The 20,513-nt window shown below is 32.7% G+C and overlaps 1 protein-coding gene across 2 annotated transcripts; it reads right to left on the bottom strand.

The window, feature by feature from the left end:
* Window positions 1–2,815: 2,815 nt before the first annotated feature.
* Window positions 2,816–20,503, bottom strand: LOC134718261 (uncharacterized). Of its 2 annotated transcripts, XR_010107377.1 has the most exons (6): window positions 19,950–20,503; window positions 10,228–11,866; window positions 9,202–9,369; window positions 8,227–8,335; window positions 5,245–7,536; window positions 2,816–4,812 (listed from the first exon to the last, which is right to left on the bottom strand). XR_010107377.1 is itself a non-coding variant. In XM_063580758.1 (5 exons), the coding sequence occupies exons 1-5, from the start codon at window positions 20,455–20,457 to the stop codon at window positions 5,425–5,427; spliced, it is 4,536 nt and encodes a 1,511-aa protein (XP_063436828.1). In that variant the 5' UTR covers window positions 20,458–20,503; the 3' UTR covers window positions 2,816–5,424. The 2 variants fall into 2 exon arrangements, 1 of the variants encoding a protein (XP_063436828.1); XM_063580758.1 differs by having other exon boundaries at window positions 2,816–7,536.
* Between the last annotated feature and the right edge of the window lie 10 nt (window positions 20,504–20,513).

Genomic DNA, 20,513 nt, shown 5'->3' with positions numbered 1-20,513 from the left:
TAGGTTGATTTTCGAGTCTGAGTACAAAAATCATGCTCGAAAGTTTTATGACCGTGAGGCCAGTACTCAGACTCGAAAATCAACCTATCAAATTGCTGGATTTCATGTTTCGAGCATGATTTTTGTGCTCCGAGCACTGAGCAAAGTTTGATGACTGAGAGGCCAGGTCTTTCACCTTTTAAAACATAAGCATTTAATCAGTTAGCTAAAGCTGCCACCGCTGTTGCTGCATCACTATCCATGTTAAGCTTTCTGTGACAAAAGTCGCAGGCTTGACAAAAACCCTTAAAATGTTCCTGATGAAAAATGGCTTTACCAAAACTTATGATATAACATTAACCTACCAAACCTAATGATGCTACAAACCCAATAAATGATTTCCACATGGACACATCATTGTAGTTCACATTGGATTAGACTTTTAAAAGGCTCCAAAGAGCTTAGTAAGCTCAATTGTTCTCTATCAACCAAGTTTCTGTGAGATTTTCAAATATCAAGAGAAAATAAAGTTTTTTAATAAAAGACCTAATAAATTTGTGTTCAAAATAGCCTGATAAATAAGAGGAAGTGGACGGGAACTGGGCCTTGTGAGCTAAAAATGTCACTTATGAATAAAGTTTGGCATATATCTAAATAAACAAGTATAAAACAGTTAGTATTATATGAATGTTCTATATTTCATCAATATCTACAAGCACACTTAACAGATCAGTATTATACATAAATAGATTTTTATATAAAACAAAACTCAACAGGATGTTAAATGTAAAGACAAGAAAAACATATATGAAGTGTTAGAAAATTCATCAAGTTGTCCAGAAATCCAACTCTTAATTAGTTATGTTATAAGTAATGGACTTACAACATTAAATATGGTAAAATGATACAGACCAATAAACATATGCATTCTACAATGTAATGTATTAATTATGTTCTATGTGCCAAACTCCACTATCTACCTTCACTGAATCTACTGCTATAATTCTTAATGCTAGAGAGGGGTGGATAAAGCCATTTTTTAAGGAGGGTCCTATCCCAGGATAAAGGGGGGTTTGAACTATATGTCATTATTCAAATGCATTGATCGCCAAAAAGGGGGGATTCCAACCCCACCCCTGGATCAGCTGCTGCTAGAGCTATACAGTATACTAGAAGCTTTAAAGAGTGTGCATTGGTCAAGTACTATCAATGTCTTTATTGAATGACTACTCTAATGTTTTCCAATATCTTTAGCAGTATCCCATCCTTTACAGATTTATCAATGCATTTTTAATATCAAACTTTAGATTTACGTTAAGGGTTGTAGCTGTGTCTTATAACAATCCTGACCCAGACATTTTTTTTTATTCCTGCATTTCTGGCTTTGTATTAGGATATAATTATGACTTACAAATAACCTAAATATTTTATTCAAATTGACCATATATTGGAACATTATGGCCCTTCATAAATTATACTTGTAGTGAACCTTTTTGTTTGTTATAAGATCAAACTTTTTGAAGAAGACCTGCAAAGCACACTTTCATTTAAGCTTGCTTTTAAATGGGTTGCATGTATGAAATGTTTTCTCTGGTGATTTTAGACAGAAGATATAATTTGATGACAGTATTTGACATGGACATAGTTCAATTACCTAAGTAATTATCAGAATAGTTAAGGAACAAATAAACACAAATCACACAAGTATTAGAAATAAAAAATATACAAGACTTTAAAGCTGCCATATGATATTTTAGTTAATCTCTTAAAGCTAAGGTTTTTGGTCAGGTTTTTATAAAAAAACCACAGACATGTCCAACTTACTTCGAAGCAAAATCTACAAGTTTTTGATGGAATATGTATATGAAGAAAACAAAATAAATTTGTTGAAGGCTTCTAAAACTATTATTATCTATTTCTAACTGTCATAGAATTGAAGTGACATAATTAGTTGACAAATAATTGAAGTAACATAAAAAGTTGACATAGAGTTTAAGTGACATGATCAGTTGACATAATCAGTTGACATATAATTGAAGTGACATGATCAGTTGACATAGAAATGAAGTAACATAATCAGTGACAGTTGACATAGAAATTGAGGTGACATAATTAATTGACATGGAATTGACGTGACATTATCCATTGATATAGAATTGAAGTGACATGATCAGTTGACTTAAAATTAAAGTGACATAATTAGTTGACAAATAATTGAATTGACATGATCAGTTGACATAGAAATGAAGTGACATAAAAAGATGACATAGAATTGAAATGACATATTCCAATGTACAGAAATCAAGTAACATAATAAAACGAGAAACTATATACAAAGATAACAAATAACAAATACTGTACAATAACAAAGACTAGGTTTTATATAATCTCTTATATTATAAAGACAAGTGTGTGGAAACTGTTTTATCTGATCTTACTACTGCAATATGTTAGAACAACTTTGTTATAATGTTGTCATACTAAGGTTTGTTTAAGATGATAATTAAGATATAAGTAACTTAACAGGGTGAAAAGAATTTATATATTTTGTAAGATACTTTATCAAATAGGATGTACATGTATCAAGGCATCATGGAACAAATGCATTTTTTTCTCATAAAAGAAAATCTTGCAATGTACCAAACCTTATAAGCTGCCAATTAATCATAGATAATAAAATCTTTAATGTTGCACCTTTTAAAAGTTCAAATTAACAAAACCATTTTTAAAGGAATTTTGCCAGTGAAAAATCTGGGAAAAAGGTAAAGTTAATTAATTTTAAAAAAGTTATTGAAATATCTTGCCCTACTTTGTGGTTTATTTGTTTTAAATATTCACATTGCCAACATTTTATGATGTAATGTAAACTGTATCATACATTTCAGTTTTTTTTTTACATAACATTATGCAGCTCTATCTGTGTCTTTAATATTGGAATACACAAACTCTTGCAGTGTTGTGTAAAATAAACCCTATATTTAATTACAAAAAAAATTGTTCTATGAGAAAATAAGTTACTTCCAAATAAATTTCTAAAAGACAAAAAATTGTTTGAGGTTTTCCTCAAATCAAGCTTGAAAAAAAAGAGTAAATAATTAGCTCAGAAAGGCAACAGATTTTAAATGTACTGTAAGAATCACAAATACATATTTAAGAATGTATATTTTCAGAGCAGAATGAGACCTAAAGCTGAGGAATAAATTTACAAAACCTATACAATCGATTTTCATGATCTACCTCTACATATCATAACACACTGCAGAATTACTTTAAAAAACATGATTTGCCCTGGATTGTGTACATGGTGTATGTGAGAAAGTATTTACAATGTAAACAGGTACATATTTTACATAAAAACAACTTTAACAAGTAATATAACAAATAATGTGTCTTCACAGATCAAATTAAAAGCACTTCAAAATGCTATAACATTTATATATACATTCACAAAAATATTAAAATATGGAAATATTAAAAAAAGATCTGTTTGTTATGTTTCATTTCAAACATAGTTGGTAGCCCAGGGGCGATTCCAGCCATTTAAAAAGAGGGGTTCCTAACCCAGGACAAAGGGGGGGTCCAACTATATGTCCCCATTCAAATGCATTGATCGGCCAAAAAAAAGGGGGGGCCCCCCTCTGGATCCGCCACTGTAGCCTCCATGTGTTACATTTGCATGTAAACACATAAAATTGGTGGTAGCTTTATCTACATTCTTGCTCATTCATTTTCCAGGTACACACATGTTGTTTTTTTAAATATGTTTTTTACATATATAAATACAAACATGCATTTGATTTTATTTAACATGAAAAAGGGACTTTTAAATTCCTATTATAATTTATTCATACCCCTTTGGTTGGTCAAAGACCCTTGCTAACAAACAAGGAAGCTGTGTTACACGAAAAATGAATGTAAGCAAATATAATCAAATCTTACACCCAAAAATTTAATCATCAAATGGGCAGAAATTTTATTCACCAACCAAGTCACACTTTGAATGCAAAAAAACTAGTTTTACCCTTAGTTCATTTTTTGATATTTTCTCTTTCCTCCTCTAAAAATCTGATTCCACCAACTGGTCTTATGATGATTATATAAAAGCCCTTGTACGTGGTGCAATGATGGGCAAATTCCCTATGAGTAACACAGGTTAAATTAAAGTGTCTTTCACACAATTGGTTTTCTCAATATTCTGACAGATCTTCACAACCTTTTGTTTCACTGGCCTCATATATAACAGTTTACATATGTTTGTAAATTTACACATCACAGAAACTTATTACTGTAAATAACCTATTATCGTTGATACTAAATTTTGCATTTAGTCCTTTCTTACCCATTTTGTGATTTGAAAACCCAAGTTTTACATATTTGTGATGTTTTATGTGAGCATTATTTTTCTACTCACGAAAATAAGTCGGTTTACAGTATCATTATAAATCCAAATGACCCAAGGAGCAGATAGTCATTAGACTTAATCAATAAAATGACCTATAATTTCTGCAGTTACTTAATAGTTTGAATACATAACCTTTAACTTTGATTACCAAATGATATAAGTGTGTAGCCTGTAGGTTCAATCAATAATTTTGGTTACCTTGCTTGCTAGCTGAACTTCACTATAAGGTTAGGTATGCTACCCTCATTTCAGAGTAGTCTAGTCCTACAGACAGATAAATTGGTTATCTGTCAGACTAGTCTACTCTTAAAGGAGAGTAGTACATGTATACCTGACATAACAATAATCTCACAGTTCAGCTAGCATGCAAGGTACATGTAACCAAAGGTTTTATGCGAACATACACACTAGTCATTTGGCTGTAATAACACCTGGCAGCAACATCTGTTAAAAGTTTGATATCAATCCTGTAATAACACCTGGCAGCAACATCTGTTAAAAGTTTGATATCAATCCTGTAATAACACCTGGCAGCAACATCTGTTAAAAGTTTGATATCAATCCTGTAATAACACCTGGCAGCAACATCTGTTAAAAGTTTGATATCAATCCTGTAATAACACCTGGCAACAACATCTGTTAAAAGTTTGATATCAATCCTGTAATAACACCTGGCAGCAACATCTGTTAAAAGTTTGATATCAATCCTGTAATAACACCTGGCAGCAACATCTGTTAAAAGTTTGATATCAATCCTGTAATAACACCTGGCAGCAACATCTGTTAAAAGTTTGATATCAATCCTGTAATAACACCTGGCAGCAACATCTGTTAAAAGTTTGATATCAATCCTGTAATAACACCTGGCAGCAACATCTGTTAAAAGTTTGATATCAATCCAATCAAAAATCAAATCTACCTGAATATTTTGAAAAATTTAAAAGTACACAATGTTTAAAGTTGGGAACTGAGGTTTATGAATAATTTGAAATATAAAAATAAATAAATAAATTTGAGACCATACTCCAATGCATTTATAAACACTATGAATTCTGTGTGTATTGCACACTGTCTTCTGTATTGCTGCTGCCATCTGAAATGAGGTTATTTGCATTTAGTTGTGTGCCAAAAATGTTTTCAAAGAGGTTTTGTTTATTTTCCCGTACAGGCTTTGTTTGAATAGTACCAGTAATCACTTGTGGAAGATTTTCTGGTAGAGCGCTGTCCTGTTGGCCATTTTCTTCTAACAAGGCTATTGTTTCTCTGTGGATTTCAGCTGAATCTTCATTTTCCATTTGTTCAATTATCATTTCTGTCACTGGAGATACAGATTCTTGTTCATCTGACACAAATTCATTCACAGAAAGTTGTTCACTAACTAAACCTGCTGCCACAGTAACAAACGATCCATTTTCCTCAGTCTCCATATCACTAGTTTCTGAAGCAAAATTTTCAAATGCTTTCTCTCCAATTTTTGAAGTATCTGGCTCTTTATTCATTGATGTTTCGTCACTTTTACAATTTTGTTCACATTCATCAAATTCTTGAGTTTGTTCACAACTTGATTCTTCAACTTCTATTATGTCATTCTCCTTAGCTGGTCGCTCTATGACATATCTATTAATGTCACCATCTTGACACATGCCAACTTCTGTATTTCCACTATCCTTTGTAGGCCCCTCTATGACATATCTGTCACCACTTTGACTCATACCAGTTTCAGTATATCTACTATCCTTAGCAGACCCCTCTATGACATAGCTGTCACCACCTTGACTTGAACCAGTTTCAGCATATCTACTATCTTTATTGGGCCCATCAATGACATATCTATTAATGTCGTCATCTTGACACATACCAACTTCCATATTTCCACTAGCCTTTGAAGACCCCTCCATGACATATCTGTCACCACCTTGACTCATACCAACTTCCATATTTTGACTCTCCTTAGGGAGCCCCTCCATGACATATCTGTCAATGTCACCACCTTGTCTCATATCTTCTTCTGTATTTATGCTATCCTTTGCAGGCCCCTCTATGACATATCTGTCACCACTTTGACTCATACCAACTTCAGTATTTTGACTCTCCTTAGCGAGCCCCTGGATGGCATATCTGTCAATGTCACCCCCTTGACTCATACCAACTTCAGTATATCTACAATCCTTTTCAATATCCAGAGGGTTATTTACACATCCATTCTGCTGAATCTGTGTTTCCTGATTACTAATGATATGTTTTTGTTTTTGTTCAGACAATTTTTCTTCACTTTTGCTATCCTTTACCTTTATTATAGGTTTACTGTCATCCTTTATTGTTAGAGTCTTACTGTCTTTATTCTTTTCCACTTCATGAGCAGTCATTTTCTCTTCCTTCTTTCTCTCTCCATTTTTAGATGAATGTTTTTCATCTCTTTTTCTTTCTTTATGTTTTTCATCCCTTTTTCTTTCCTCATGTTTTTCATCTCTATTTCTTTCTTCATGTTTTGAATGCTTTTCCTCTTTTATTTTTTCATGTTTAACTTCAGATTTTTCTTCTCTTCTTTCTTCATGTTTTGAATGCTTTTCCTCTTTTATTTTTTCATGTTTAGCTACAGATTTTTCTACTTTTCTTTCCTCATGTTTTGAATGCTTTTCCTCTTTTAATTTTTCATGCTTATCAACAGATTTTTCTTCCTTTCTTTTCTCATGTTTTAATATATGTTTTTCATCTTTTGTAGCATGTTTTTCATCTTTAGTTGCATGTTTGTCATACTTTGATACAAGTTTTTCGTCTTTTGTAGCATATTTTTCATCTTTTGATGCATGTTTGTCATATTTTTGTACATCTTTTTCATCTTTGATCACATGTTTGTCATATTTTTGTACATCTTTTTCATCTTTGATCACATGTTTTTCATCTTTAGTAATATGGCTTACCTCCCTTTTGGTTGCAGATTTCATTTCATTTTCAATAGAAGTGTCCAAGTCTGGATAATAAATTCTCAGTCTGGTATGCCAAGCTATACTTGTAACAGCAGAGACAGTTTTGAATTGGTGAACTACATTTCTTGGAATAAAATAAATATCATTATCTCGTAAAGATATTCTGGCGTAGCGCATACCTTCTCTCCGTAACTGATTTAACTTTGCATCTTCCACCCAGGTAATGCACTAGAAAATATAAAACAATAACATGTACTGAATGATTGTATACATCAGTCTCTTTTTTTTTTTTTTTTTTTTTTTTTTTTTTTTTAGATTGTATACATCAGTCTAAGATCTAAGTAATATTTTTTATGTATGCACCTGTCAAAGGGAAGTCAACTAATCCCATAAACTATTACTAAATGAGATAGAAAGTAAGCATTTTTATTATGTAGGGCTCACACTGCTTCAGTATCACATGTAATATCATGACACCATCATGTACATGTATGTGTCCAAAGTCTGGAGCCTGTAATTCAGTGGATGTTGTTTGTGGCTGTCTTGCATATTTGTTTTTGTTCATTTTTTTGTACGTTAATTTTCCTGTTTGAATTGTTTAACATTTGTGATTTTGGGGCCTTTTATAGCTGAATACATGGCCTTCAACAAAGGCCATACAATGACCTATATCTGTTAATTTTCTTGTCATTCGGTCTCTTTTGAAGAGTTGTCTCATTTACAATCATACAACTTCTTTTTTATATAGATGAAAATACAGTAATTTTTATAACATGACTTGAAATGACTATATGTTTTGAATATTCTGCAATCAAATGTTCATGTCCCACTTTAGACTAACTGCTAGATAAAAGAAATGCTGGCAGCTATACTTTTTTGTTCATGCTAACCTAGTATATGTTCTATATAAAGTAGTACCTGAGACACAGGAGGTTCATGAAGGTCAAGGTGCAACTTCTGTACAAGCTGAGGGAAATCTCCAGGATGAAAACAAATCACATCTTTGACCACTCTGTCTGAACATGTGCTGCAATATCACAAATGTTACATTTAAATATTTTATAAAGACTATTGCCAAGTTATTATACATCTGTGTTTTTAAAATAACTTTTCAAAAGTTCTTTGATTTTCTTAGTTTTGATGTTTATCATTCTAAAGTAATAGGACTTGAATGATTATTGGAACAAAAATGTGTCCAAAGTACAGGGATGCCCCCATCCACACTTTCCTTTTCTTTGTTCAGTGAACCATGAAAATGAGGTAGAATTAGAAAGATTATATCATAGGGAACATAAGTACTAAGTTCCAAGTTGATTGGACTTCAACTTTATCAAAAACTACCTCGACCAAAAACTTTAACCTGAAGCAGGACAGACAGACGAATGAACGAACAAAAGAACAGATGCACAAACCAGAAAGCATAATGCCCATAAATGGGGCATTAAAATTCAAAATGGTTTGTTTCCAAATGAAATTTTAATGGAATGTTTATAATACAGTTATTATTACATTGTGTACAAGGGGAGATAACCTGAGATCTCCCAAGCTTGTGCTGTTGAAATGTATATTTTTGTTTCTCTCTATATAGCTATCTTTCAAGCATTTTGACCTTTGATTGATTTAATAAAAAGTATTCTTCAGCATTCATTCAATTTTGTTTTCCATGTCTAACACCAATCTTAAAAACATTCTAAATTTGCTCTTCAATAAACAACTGCATTTTAATGACCAAGGACTTTTACTAAGCACAATGAAATCCTATATACAGCAAATTTTGAATAGAAAAAAATCAACATCGGAAACAAACACATATATACATATTTTATATAAAAGAAATATCTGCTTATTTTACATGCACATGTGTGTATGGTTTGTTAAACTTTTTAAACTTACTCGTCTGATTTTTTAACAGCCTTTAACACACCAACAGCAGCTGTTGTAAGTCTGTCAAATCCCTGCCCAACATGATCTGCATGACACCTTGTCCTGTCTTCAACCAATACTTCACGAGGCTCAGAAGCACGAGGTAGATAGGATAAATTCTTCAACTCATTTGCTCCTCTGTAAAATATTTCAGAAAATAAATTGCAATATAAGTCACAGTCATGACAGTTAATAGAGGAAACATATTGCATTGTTAAGTTATACATAAAATTTCCTTTAGATGAATATACATGTAAGATCTACAGTAACAGTAATACTAAACATGCTAATTCTTGCAAACTTAAAAATTCAGATTCAAAGAAAATTTTATACAACAAATTCTTCAAATAAACAACTGTTAACTTTAAAAGATAATTAAAATTAAACATGTAAAAGGTGATTTTTCACAAAAGATTATATAAATTATCGCTTTCTTCATGACATGAAACATACTAGTTAGGATATATACAGTGCATGGCCATAAGGTATAGGGGGAAGGGTTGAGATCTCACAAACATGTTTAACCCCGCCACAATTTTGCGCCTGTCAGGAGCCTCTGGCCTTGTTAGTGTTGTATGATTTTTAATTTTAGTTTCTTGAGTATAATTCGGAGTTTAGTATGACGTCCATTATCACTGAACAAGTATACATATTTTAAGGGGCCAGCTGATGGACCCCTCCGGGTGCGTGAGTTTCTCGCTTCCCAATTTCCTTTCGCAAATTTTATTCCAATGGTTTACCCTTTAAAAAACACATTATATCAAACACAATGTGCAAATTTGATATATTTAAAAGAATGTTTCTTCATTCTTGCTTTCTTTTTCATTTTCTTCACACACTATTTAGCTTTAGTACATGTATCTCCTACATTTTTCTAACATAAATGAAGTCAACATTTTTGAAAAAAGTGAAATGCTTTAATATTTCACAGCTATATACTGTATACTATCCCTATTTAAAAATACCTGCTTGTGTTGCAGTTTATATAAATCATACCTTTTCCGTTTAAATGGTGATTTAGGCATATCAGCTGTTGGAACCATCTGTTCACCAGGTCGAGACCATAATATAGGACCATCATTACTTAAGTTCCTTGCCATACCTGCAACTACAGATCGCTCTCCCCAAGGCATTAACGCTTTTAAAAAAGGATTCTGTTCAACCATGTCTAAAAAGTCTGGGAAATAATCGCCCACTTCTTCATGTACTGTTCCTACTACACTTATCTGCATCAGTGGACCTGAGCGATGAGTACCATCTTTATACGTGCTCATCATGCTCTCACGATATTTGGAGATAGTAGTGGATTCAATGTCAGATTTACCCATAAGTCCTGATTGGCAGTGTAAAGTGGGGAACTTTTCGGAAAAATAATCGATAAAATCTGGCATGTTCACTGCTGACCTATGAACTATACCCATGGCACAGTTCCCAACTCCCTCTGGGTATTCCCCATAAACAAAATCAAAATATTCTGACACAAATTTTGTCATTTCATCGGATGTTAGATTTCTAAGCTCATCTTGATATACATGCAGAACAAGTGCACCACCATTGGTACATTTTTCTAAATGAAACAATTTACGAAATTTTGAATTAGCAAATGGCTCATCTGTGTATTTCATACTTCTAAATTTACGATATCTGTAATCTTTACTGGATTCCAGGTTTTTGTTTTGCATGAGATCCACTAAAGCTTTAGTTTTATTTTCAGACTTTGGTGCTGAGTGGCTGCCATATTTGTTTGATTTCTCTGGATGTTTACTAGATGAAGAATGTGATGATGATGCTTGGTGGTCTTTAGACTTCTCATGGTGTTTATTGGTGCCTGAAGACTCATGAGAGGATTTATGATCTGTTGTGCGCTCATGAGATGATCGATGTTCCTTAGATTTCTCACGGTGTTTTTCTGACTTTGAGGAGGAATGTGATGACGAATGATGATCTTTTGATCCTTTTAGAGAAACCTGAATACATTTATTTTCAGTTCTCCTCTTCAGACAAACCTGAATGCCACAATTATTCAGGATTCTTTTCTTCCCTAAGATTCTGATGCTATTGTGAGATATGGGATCATCCTCTGTTTTACATGGTGAGTTATGTATATCTGGTGAACTTCGTACATCAGGGGACATCCTTATATCAAAGTTCTTCAGTCTTGAGATTGATTCCTCTTGCTTGACGGGTGTTCTATCATGAGAACTGTGGTGCTTGTGTTTATGCTTATGTTTATGGTGGTGCTTTGAGTGATGATGCCCCTCTTTTGATGGGGTTTTACTGCTTCTTTCCTTCACAGGACTTTCATTTTTGACAGGACTTTCATTTTTGACAGAACTTTCATTTTTGATAGAACTTTCATTTTTGACTGAACTTTCATTTTTATCACTTTTGACAATACTCTTTTCACTAGCTCCTTCTTTTTCTGTTTTAATTTCATCTGACTTAGAGGTTTTAACTTTACTTTCATCTTTCATTGATTGCTTATCATCATGATCATCGACTCCTCCATTACCATGACTAACTTTTTCAACAGAGACCTCCTTATTTTGAGCCTTGTCAATTCCATTTGATACTGATTTTTCTTCTTTAATCATTTTATCAGGTAACTTGTGCTCTTTTACCATTTGACATAGAACTGAAAGAAAAAAATCAAAAAACATGTATTAGACTGATTCATTTGCTGAAAAAAACCAGACAAATAAATGTTTCTTATTCATTACTTATACATTGTACATTGATTCTCCCATAGACATGCTAGAGGGTGACCTGGTCATTGTCAGAACAATATACATGAACCTGAGCACCAATTCAACAAGTCCATGTTTAGGACAAACAATGGTAACTTGTTTTTAATAATAAAAAAAACCAATAAGGAGCATGCCTGATAGTTTTATGGTTTAACATGAGGAATGGAAGTTATAAATTTTTTTTTTTTAGAATAATTTGTTTATTTGCATTGACATTCTATTACTTTAGGGGTCCAGACATATATAGAGATACACTTAACTAACCTTTATCCTAAAACACCCAATATTTACTATTACAATAAGCCCCTACCTTAGGCTTACAGGTACATTTAGGTAATATAATGTCAATGCAAATAAACAGACCCATTAGATCCTTCTGCACCCTTATTCAAACACTTAAACTGGATTACAGTTGAACAGAGAATAAAATATCATAAGTGAGTGATGACATTTAAGTGCATTAAAAATGATGCCCCATCATATCTTACTAACAAGAGTGCACATGCTGAAATGTCTCACCTTCTTTACTAATCATTGATAATATGTTGATATAGCTTAATATAAAGCTTTACTACAACTGTCACATAAAATCACCATTAACCAAAGAGAATGAAACATTGATCAATGAACCATGAAAATGAGGTCAAGGTCAGATGAACCATGCCAGGCAGACATGTACAGCAAACAATTCTTCAATACAACAAATATAGTTGACTTATTGCTTATAAACTAAGAAAAACAGACCAAAACACAAACACTTAACACATAGCAATGGACCGTGAAAATGAGGTCAAGGTCAAATAAAATCTGCGTAACAGACATATAGATCATAAAATATTTCCGTACAACAAATATATTTGACTTATGCATAAAGAATTAGAAAAATAAACCAAAACTCAAAAACTTAACTTTGACCACTGAACCATGAAAATGAGGTCAAGGTCAGATGACACCTGTCAGCTAGACATGTACACCTTTCAACCATTTCATACACCGAATATAGTAGACCTAGATTGCATAAAGTATAAGAAAAACAGACCAAAACACAAAAACTTAACTTAACCACTGAACCATGAAAATGAGGTCAAGGTCAGATGACACCTGCCAGTTGGACATGTACACCTTACAGTCCTTCCATACACCGAATATACTAGACCTATTGCTTATAGTATCTGAGATATTGACTTGACCACCAAAACTTAACCTTGTTCACTGATCCATGAAATGAGGTCGAGGTCAAGTGAAAACTATCTGACCGGCATGAGGACCTTGCAAGGTACGCACATACCAAATTTATTTATCCAATTACTTACTATAAGAGAGAATTTAATATTACAAAATATCTTAACCTTTTTTTCAAGTAGTCACTGAACCATGAAAATGAGGTCAAGGACATTGGACATGTGACTGACGGGAATTTCGTAACATGAGGCATCTATATACAAAGTATGAAGCATCCAGGTCTTCTACCTTCTAAAATATAAAGCTTTTAAGAAGTTAGCTAAAGCCGCTGCCGCTGTAACCAGATCACTATCCCTATGTCGAGCTTTCTGCAACAAAAGTTGCAGGCTCGACAACAAGTTTCGTTATGTTTCAGACAAAAATCCATACCCCTTAAGCTTGAGAAATGCTGTTCAAGGAAACCACATACATTGTACTCCCTAAACCAAAAACAGAATTGTTCAAAAAATCTTTTATGTATTCTGGACCATTCTTGAGGAATAACTTACCAATACCGTTAAGAAATATTACGGGTGTTAATTCTTTCAAATACAAATTAAACTAACAGATCATTTATTGGAATCAACCTAGCTGTATCAATACATGTAATATTAAAAACTGATCATGTCATCATGTTTATTTTTTCATCACATTTCATTAAGTTGTATTGATCATTATTATCATACTTGACTTTTTATACTAATGTATGCAATGTTTATGTTTGCATATTGTTTGATTTCATATGATGAGGGCCTCAGGGAAGATTAGTTATATATATATATAGCTAACTGTGTAACCCTCTCAAAATAAAGTATTGTTGTTGTTGTTATTTTGAAAAAAATATAAATGCTTTATAATATATTTGATCCAGTTTTGTTTTTGTACCAATTTGTTCCACTATTCTTGTGCTTCAAAAGCCTTTGGATATCATCCTATCACAGTTGAATTTCCCTGACACAAAGTCATTGTATAATCATGATAATTAAAAACAAGAGGCTCTCAAGAGCCTGAATCGCTCACCTTAATTTTTTTGGTTAAATCTCTCATCAATGATTATTTTGGCTTTTCAATTTATTTAAATGTTCTTTGAATCGTCCTATTTTCTTCAAAAGCAAAAAATAAAAATAAAATCATTTTCTCCTATGTTCTATTTTAGCCATAGGAGCTATGTTTCTTGACATACAAGGAAATAAAATATAAAATTTATACTAGATACTCTGAAACTCATTTAGCCTAAGTTTGGCTGAAATTGATACAGTAGTTTCAAAGGAGAAGATTTTTTCAAGTAAGTCAACATGATGAACAAATTGTGAAAAAAGTCTTTAAAGGGCAATAACTCCTTAAGGGGTAATTGACAATTTTGGTCAAATTGACTTATTTGTAGATCTTACTTTGCTTAACATTTTTGCTATAAACAGTTTATCTGTATCTATAATAATATTCAAGATAATAACCAAAAACTGCAAAATTTCTTTAAAATCATCAATTCAGGGGCATTATACCTGAAAAACCAGTTACCCAATTCGGCTGAAAATTTCAGGACAGGTAGACCTTGACCTAATAATTACTTTAACTTCTTCTCTTATTTGCTCTAAATGCTGGAGTTTTTGAGATATAAGCCAAAAACTGCATTTTTTTACCCTGTGTTCTTTTTTTAGCCATGACAGTCATGTTTTTAGACGAAATAGAAAATAAAACACAAACTTTATTTTATACACCCAACTGATCATTCAGTTGAAGTTTTGTTGAATTTGGTTGAGTAGTTTTAGAGGAGAAGATTTTTTAAAGTTAGCAAATATGATGAACAAATTGTGAAAAATCGTCATTAAAGGACAATAACCCCTTAACATGCTTAAGGGGTCGATTGACAATTTTGGTCATATTAACTTATTTGTATATCTTACTTTGCTGATCATTTTTGCTGTTTACAGTTTATCTTTAGGCCACACCAATTTAATTTCTTGTTCTACGGATTTTTGGACTCCAAAATATGGGGCCAGCGAGCGATTTGAAAATTTTAATAAAAAAATATTTAATTTGCAAATTTTTTAGGTGAAGCTTGAAAAATAAAGGTGAGCGATTATAATTTTTTTTTGTAAACATTAACAAGAGGCTGTCACAACGACAGCAAACCGGATTCATTAGCATTTATTTGTGTCCTGGCAATATCACAAGAACCATTACTGATGATTGGTGAAAGTGAAAATTGTCAATATCAAATTTGACCTCTATTTTGTCATCAGTAACAACATATTAAAATTTGAAAAGCTTTGGTTGAATGGTTCATGAGAAAATGCACGGACATGACTGGAAACACCATTTTTCAATCTTTCAAGAACCATAACTCCTGAACGGTAAAAGTCAAAATCGTCATTATTGAACTTGACCTCCATTTTGTCACCAGTAACAACATATTATGATTTGGGAATCTTTGGTAGAACAGTTCATGCGTAATTGCACGGACACGACTGGAAATGCCATTTTTCAATCTTTCAAGAACCATAACTCCTGAACGGTAAAAGTCAAAATTGTCATTATTGAACTTGACCTCCATTTTGTCACCAGTAACAACAAATTAAAATTTGGGAAGCTTTGGTAGAACTGTTCATGCGTAAATGCACGGACACGACTGGAAACGCCATTTTTCAATCTTTCAAGAACCATAACTCCTGAACGGTAAAAGTCAAAATCGTCGTTATTGAACTTGACCTCCATTTTGTCACCAGTAACAACATATTAAAATTTGGGAAGTTTTGGTAGAACTGTTCATGCGTAAATGCACGGACACAACTGGAAACGCCATTTTTCAATCTTTCAAGAACCATAACTCCTGAACAGTAGAAGTCAAAATGGCCATTATTGAACTTGACCTTCATTTAGTTGTCAGTAACAACATATTAAAATTTTAAAAGCTTTGGTTGAACGGTTCTTGAGTTAATGCACGGACAACATTTGATTGCCGCCCGCCCGACTGCCCTCCCTGCCGCCCGCCCGCCAAGCATCACCAATTTAATAACCGACATTTTTGTCACAAAAATCCGGTTAAAAAGTAGATTTTGACAATATTAAAACTTGATTTATCACTTGTACGTTGACATTTCTTTAATTTCTGATGTATTTTTTCCCTGTTCACCAAGAAATTAGTTTACATCTGGTCTAAACATGTGTGTGTGACTGACAATGAGACAATTCTCCACTCAAGTCATAATCAGTTTGGGGGGCAACCCCTTAATGTTATAAATATCCCTTTTACATGTTTTATGAGGGATCAATATAAGTTATAATATATTTGTTTGTATAAAAGAGCTCATATTTTCTCAAAGAACTATATACATGTATCTATCTGGTATTAAATGGTCAAAACATGTCCAAGAGTTTTGTAATATTCCTGGACTTTAACTATGTTAACACATTTACTTTAACAGTTTAATATTATTCAAAATAAGTGGACCCCTCCTTTAGAAAAAGTTATTTAAAATATGATGCAACTCTCCTCTTTTTGAGTACAAAATTCTAAGTTTTCAAAGGTTTTGTATAGAAGAACTATACAAATCCTTGGTATTTCTGTTTTCTTTTCTACATCAATAAAATGACCCCTTATCTGAAGGAGGGTTGTTCTCAACCTGATAGTAACAAACACAGGTCGAAGTATGGCCTTTTACACAGGGCTTTGATACAGACCAAACAGCAAGCTATAAAGGACCCCAAAATTATAAGCGTACACAATTCGAACAGGAAAACCAACGGTCTAATTTATATATACATTGTATATCCAAACAGGAAAATACCAAATTATGAACAACATCAACAAACAATAACTGCTGAACGACAGGCCCCTGAATCAATCAGGACAGGTGCACAAACATGCAGTGGCTATAGATAGTTTTGTTTCGCCAGCATACAATATAATTGCAGTTGAAGGCAAATCCTTCAGAAGTTCTTCGTACTTTATTCTAACAGCGCACATGTTTTGATAGGGAATATAAGTACATGTAAGGGGGAGAGAAACCAATTGTTTGTTCTTTACAGGTATTTCCGCGCTGTTATAATTTATATCGGAGCACTCCCTCTTTGGATAAATAGGTTTCATGCCGAAGCAAATATTCTCACAGATATTTACACCTTGTGGTGGGGTAATTTTATGTTTAAAGTCGTTATATACAAGTAAGACTGTGATTTTAAAACAAATGTTGATATCTTTTTATAATATTTACAAAAACAACGGTGCAGGAAATGGACATGATTACATTTCCGGATGCAGGAAGCAGGAATATAAAAAAATAAAAAAATTCTGTTTTGAAAAAAATAGGTGCGGGCGGGTCCGTTGAACAAGGAATCAAATTGGTGTGGCCTTATCTATAATAATATTCAAGATAATGACAAAAAACTGCAAAATTTCCTTAAAATTACCAATTAAGTGGCAGTAACCCAACAATGGGTTGTTTGATTCATCTGAAAATTTCAGGGCTGATAGATCTTGACCTAATGAACAGGTTAACCCCATGTCAGATTTGCTCTAAATGCTTTTGTTTTGAGAAATAAGCCAAAAACTGCATTTGACCCCTCTGTTCTATTTTTAGCAATGGTGACCATGTTTGTTGATAGATCAAAACTTCGGATACAATTTATAAACTAGATACCCTAAGGAACATTCAGTTAAAGTTTGGAAGTTTTTGGCCTAGTAGTTTCAGAGGAGAAGATTCTTGAAATAGTTTACGACGACAGACGACGGACGCCAAGTGATGGCATAAGCTCACATGGCCCTTTGGGCCAGGTGAGCTAAAAACATGGTTTTCTAAATTCTAATCAGTCAGAGCTCAGACATAAATAAGTCTGAATCTGCTTTTGACTCATAGAGGTCTAAATTAGTAAGTTTTTGGATTTGTCTCCCTTTAATGTTAAACAAAATACGACTTGAATAAGTCCAATATTGTTAAACAAGAAATAATTGACCAAAATCAAAAAGTTGCAAATATCGACTCCTACAAGTCGATGAGTGATCAAAATTGGTTAACTTCAAGACCCACGCATATTTATAAGGAGGTCATGCATCTTAATCAAATAATGACAACATTGAAAGCCAATGCTTTGTCTTCTAAAGAAAAATATGAATGAGAGTCTAAAAAATCGAAGATAATGTTAATTAACCTTACAATGCAACCACCTGGAATCACACTTAATGAGGTAAAACATCTGTGTTTAGTAAGGATGTTCAATTAGATAATTAAATATAGATAGCTCAAGTACTTGTGAACTCTCATACAGGTTTTTGCTGTCATAGGTGGTGTAGTTTGGCCACAAAGTAACATTAAGTTTTTTCACCAACATAAATAGACCTAAACAAGTCTGTCATTTTCTGACTCAGATAAGTCTAAAATTGAAACTACATTTTTATAAAAAATACATGTTTCGACTTATTTAAGTCAAAAACAAAAATCGACTTGTTTATGTCTGAGCTCTGACTGCTAATCATAGAAATTTTTGACACATGTACAGAAATTTGAATTCTTGAACACAACATTTTACTAACAACCCGTATACATTTTGTATTTCATGCCTTTCTTGTAATCAAACTCTATTCTCAGTACATGTACATGTACAAAATGTAGATGATGTTTTCATTGAGCAGCAGAATATGTACATTCATGACATTGTAGACATAATCATTTAAATTACTCAAAAAAATATGAAAACCAAAATTTGAAAAAGAAAGTTTTGAAGGAAAGGAATTTTGACATTTATTGGTTACAGAAACATGAGAAATGAACAAATTCTGAAAATTCGTACATTTATTAAAATGAACAAAATCGGTGTGGGCGATTTCAGTGGGTCTGGGTGTGAATGAAAATGAATTCTCGACAGTTCTGCACCCAGGTGAATCAGTACATAAACAAATCAACACCCATGAAGGATAAACCGGTACCTAACATAGCCAAATCAGTACCTTATAAATTATTTATCCCCTTTGATCTAAATATAGTGCAATTAAATGATGTTTATTCATACATACATAATCATTTAGAGTTTTATTAAATGATGAATATTCTTTTTGTAATGAATATTTTATATACAAATTATAATATCTATTATTTTAGTACAGGGAGATTAACAATTAATGGTTATACACATTTCCCATGTGTTAAATTCCTTTTACCCACTAAGATGGTCTGCTTACCTTCCGTTTCAGATGTGTTTTTAATGAAAAAATATCATATATTTACAGACCTAATATTATTGGCATGGGTTGATGTTGCAACAATTCTTTAATTTTTTATAATAAATTTATATATTTAAAAACGAGGTGCCGGAAAAAAGCCTGGATTGTCTTGGTCCTGAAATGTCCAAAATAGCCTAGGTGCCGAAATGTCTTCTGACTTGGGTGCTGATTTGTCAATTTTAATTGGCCTTACATGCAGTATTTACATCAAAGCAAATTAAAACAACAATGATCATGATTTTCAAAGACTCAACCATTATACCAAATTTATTATTCAATTAGCAGAAATCATAAATGTACATGTAATTAACATTTTTAAGTTATCATTAAATTGGTATAAAAATATATAATTTTCAACTTGAATTTGAATAAAAATCAGGTTCAAACATGTAGGGTGCACACGGACCTAGGGAGCAAACTTGTTTAGTGTGTTATGCACAAACGGACCTGATATCATGTACAGTTATGAAGAAAAAAAATCCTACATGTATCTGATAATTGTTTAACATGTTTAACATTGTTTAAAGCAATACCTTTGTTCTGAGATAAATCACTTGATACAACAAGTTTTATACTTGGTGACACAGGTGTCTTCAATTTTGGTGGTGATGGTGACATACTGAGATCTGAATTATCACTTGCTGAGGAAAATCTCCTTTCCCTGCCACTACCATAATCATCCAAGTATCCAGAGTTGGAAAGTCGTCTGTAATCGTGCTGTATACGCCTTCTTTTACCAGTGTCTGGACTAGGACAAGTGTCTGGTGTATTTGTAACAGGGAGACCAGTTAAACGAGGTCTTTTTGGATCCGGTGGTGTCTCTTCATTATTTGTTTCTTCCTTCACAACATGTGCAACCTGCAGACCTGGTAGATTTCTAAAAACTTTCGATTTCTTTGCATTTGTAATATTTCCATTTGTGTTTTCATGTTTTACTCCTTCTAATGTTTGGGTTGTCACTTGAGCAATGTTTTGCTTTTGCAAGATTTCAAAGATATTGTCACTGTTTTCATCATTTCTTTCTGGGTCGTAGTCGGCCATTTTGATGCCTTCTAGTGTAAGGTGAAGAGTTATCTCCCATAAAAACAATTATTTTG

This window comes from Mytilus trossulus, chromosome 1 (assembly GCF_036588685.1).
Source record: "Mytilus trossulus isolate FHL-02 chromosome 1, PNRI_Mtr1.1.1.hap1, whole genome shotgun sequence".
Lineage (NCBI taxonomy): Eukaryota > Metazoa > Mollusca > Bivalvia > Mytilida > Mytilidae > Mytilus > Mytilus trossulus.
The sequence above is the reverse complement of the archived record's forward strand: the minus strand, read 5'-3'. Positions and strand labels throughout refer to the sequence as shown.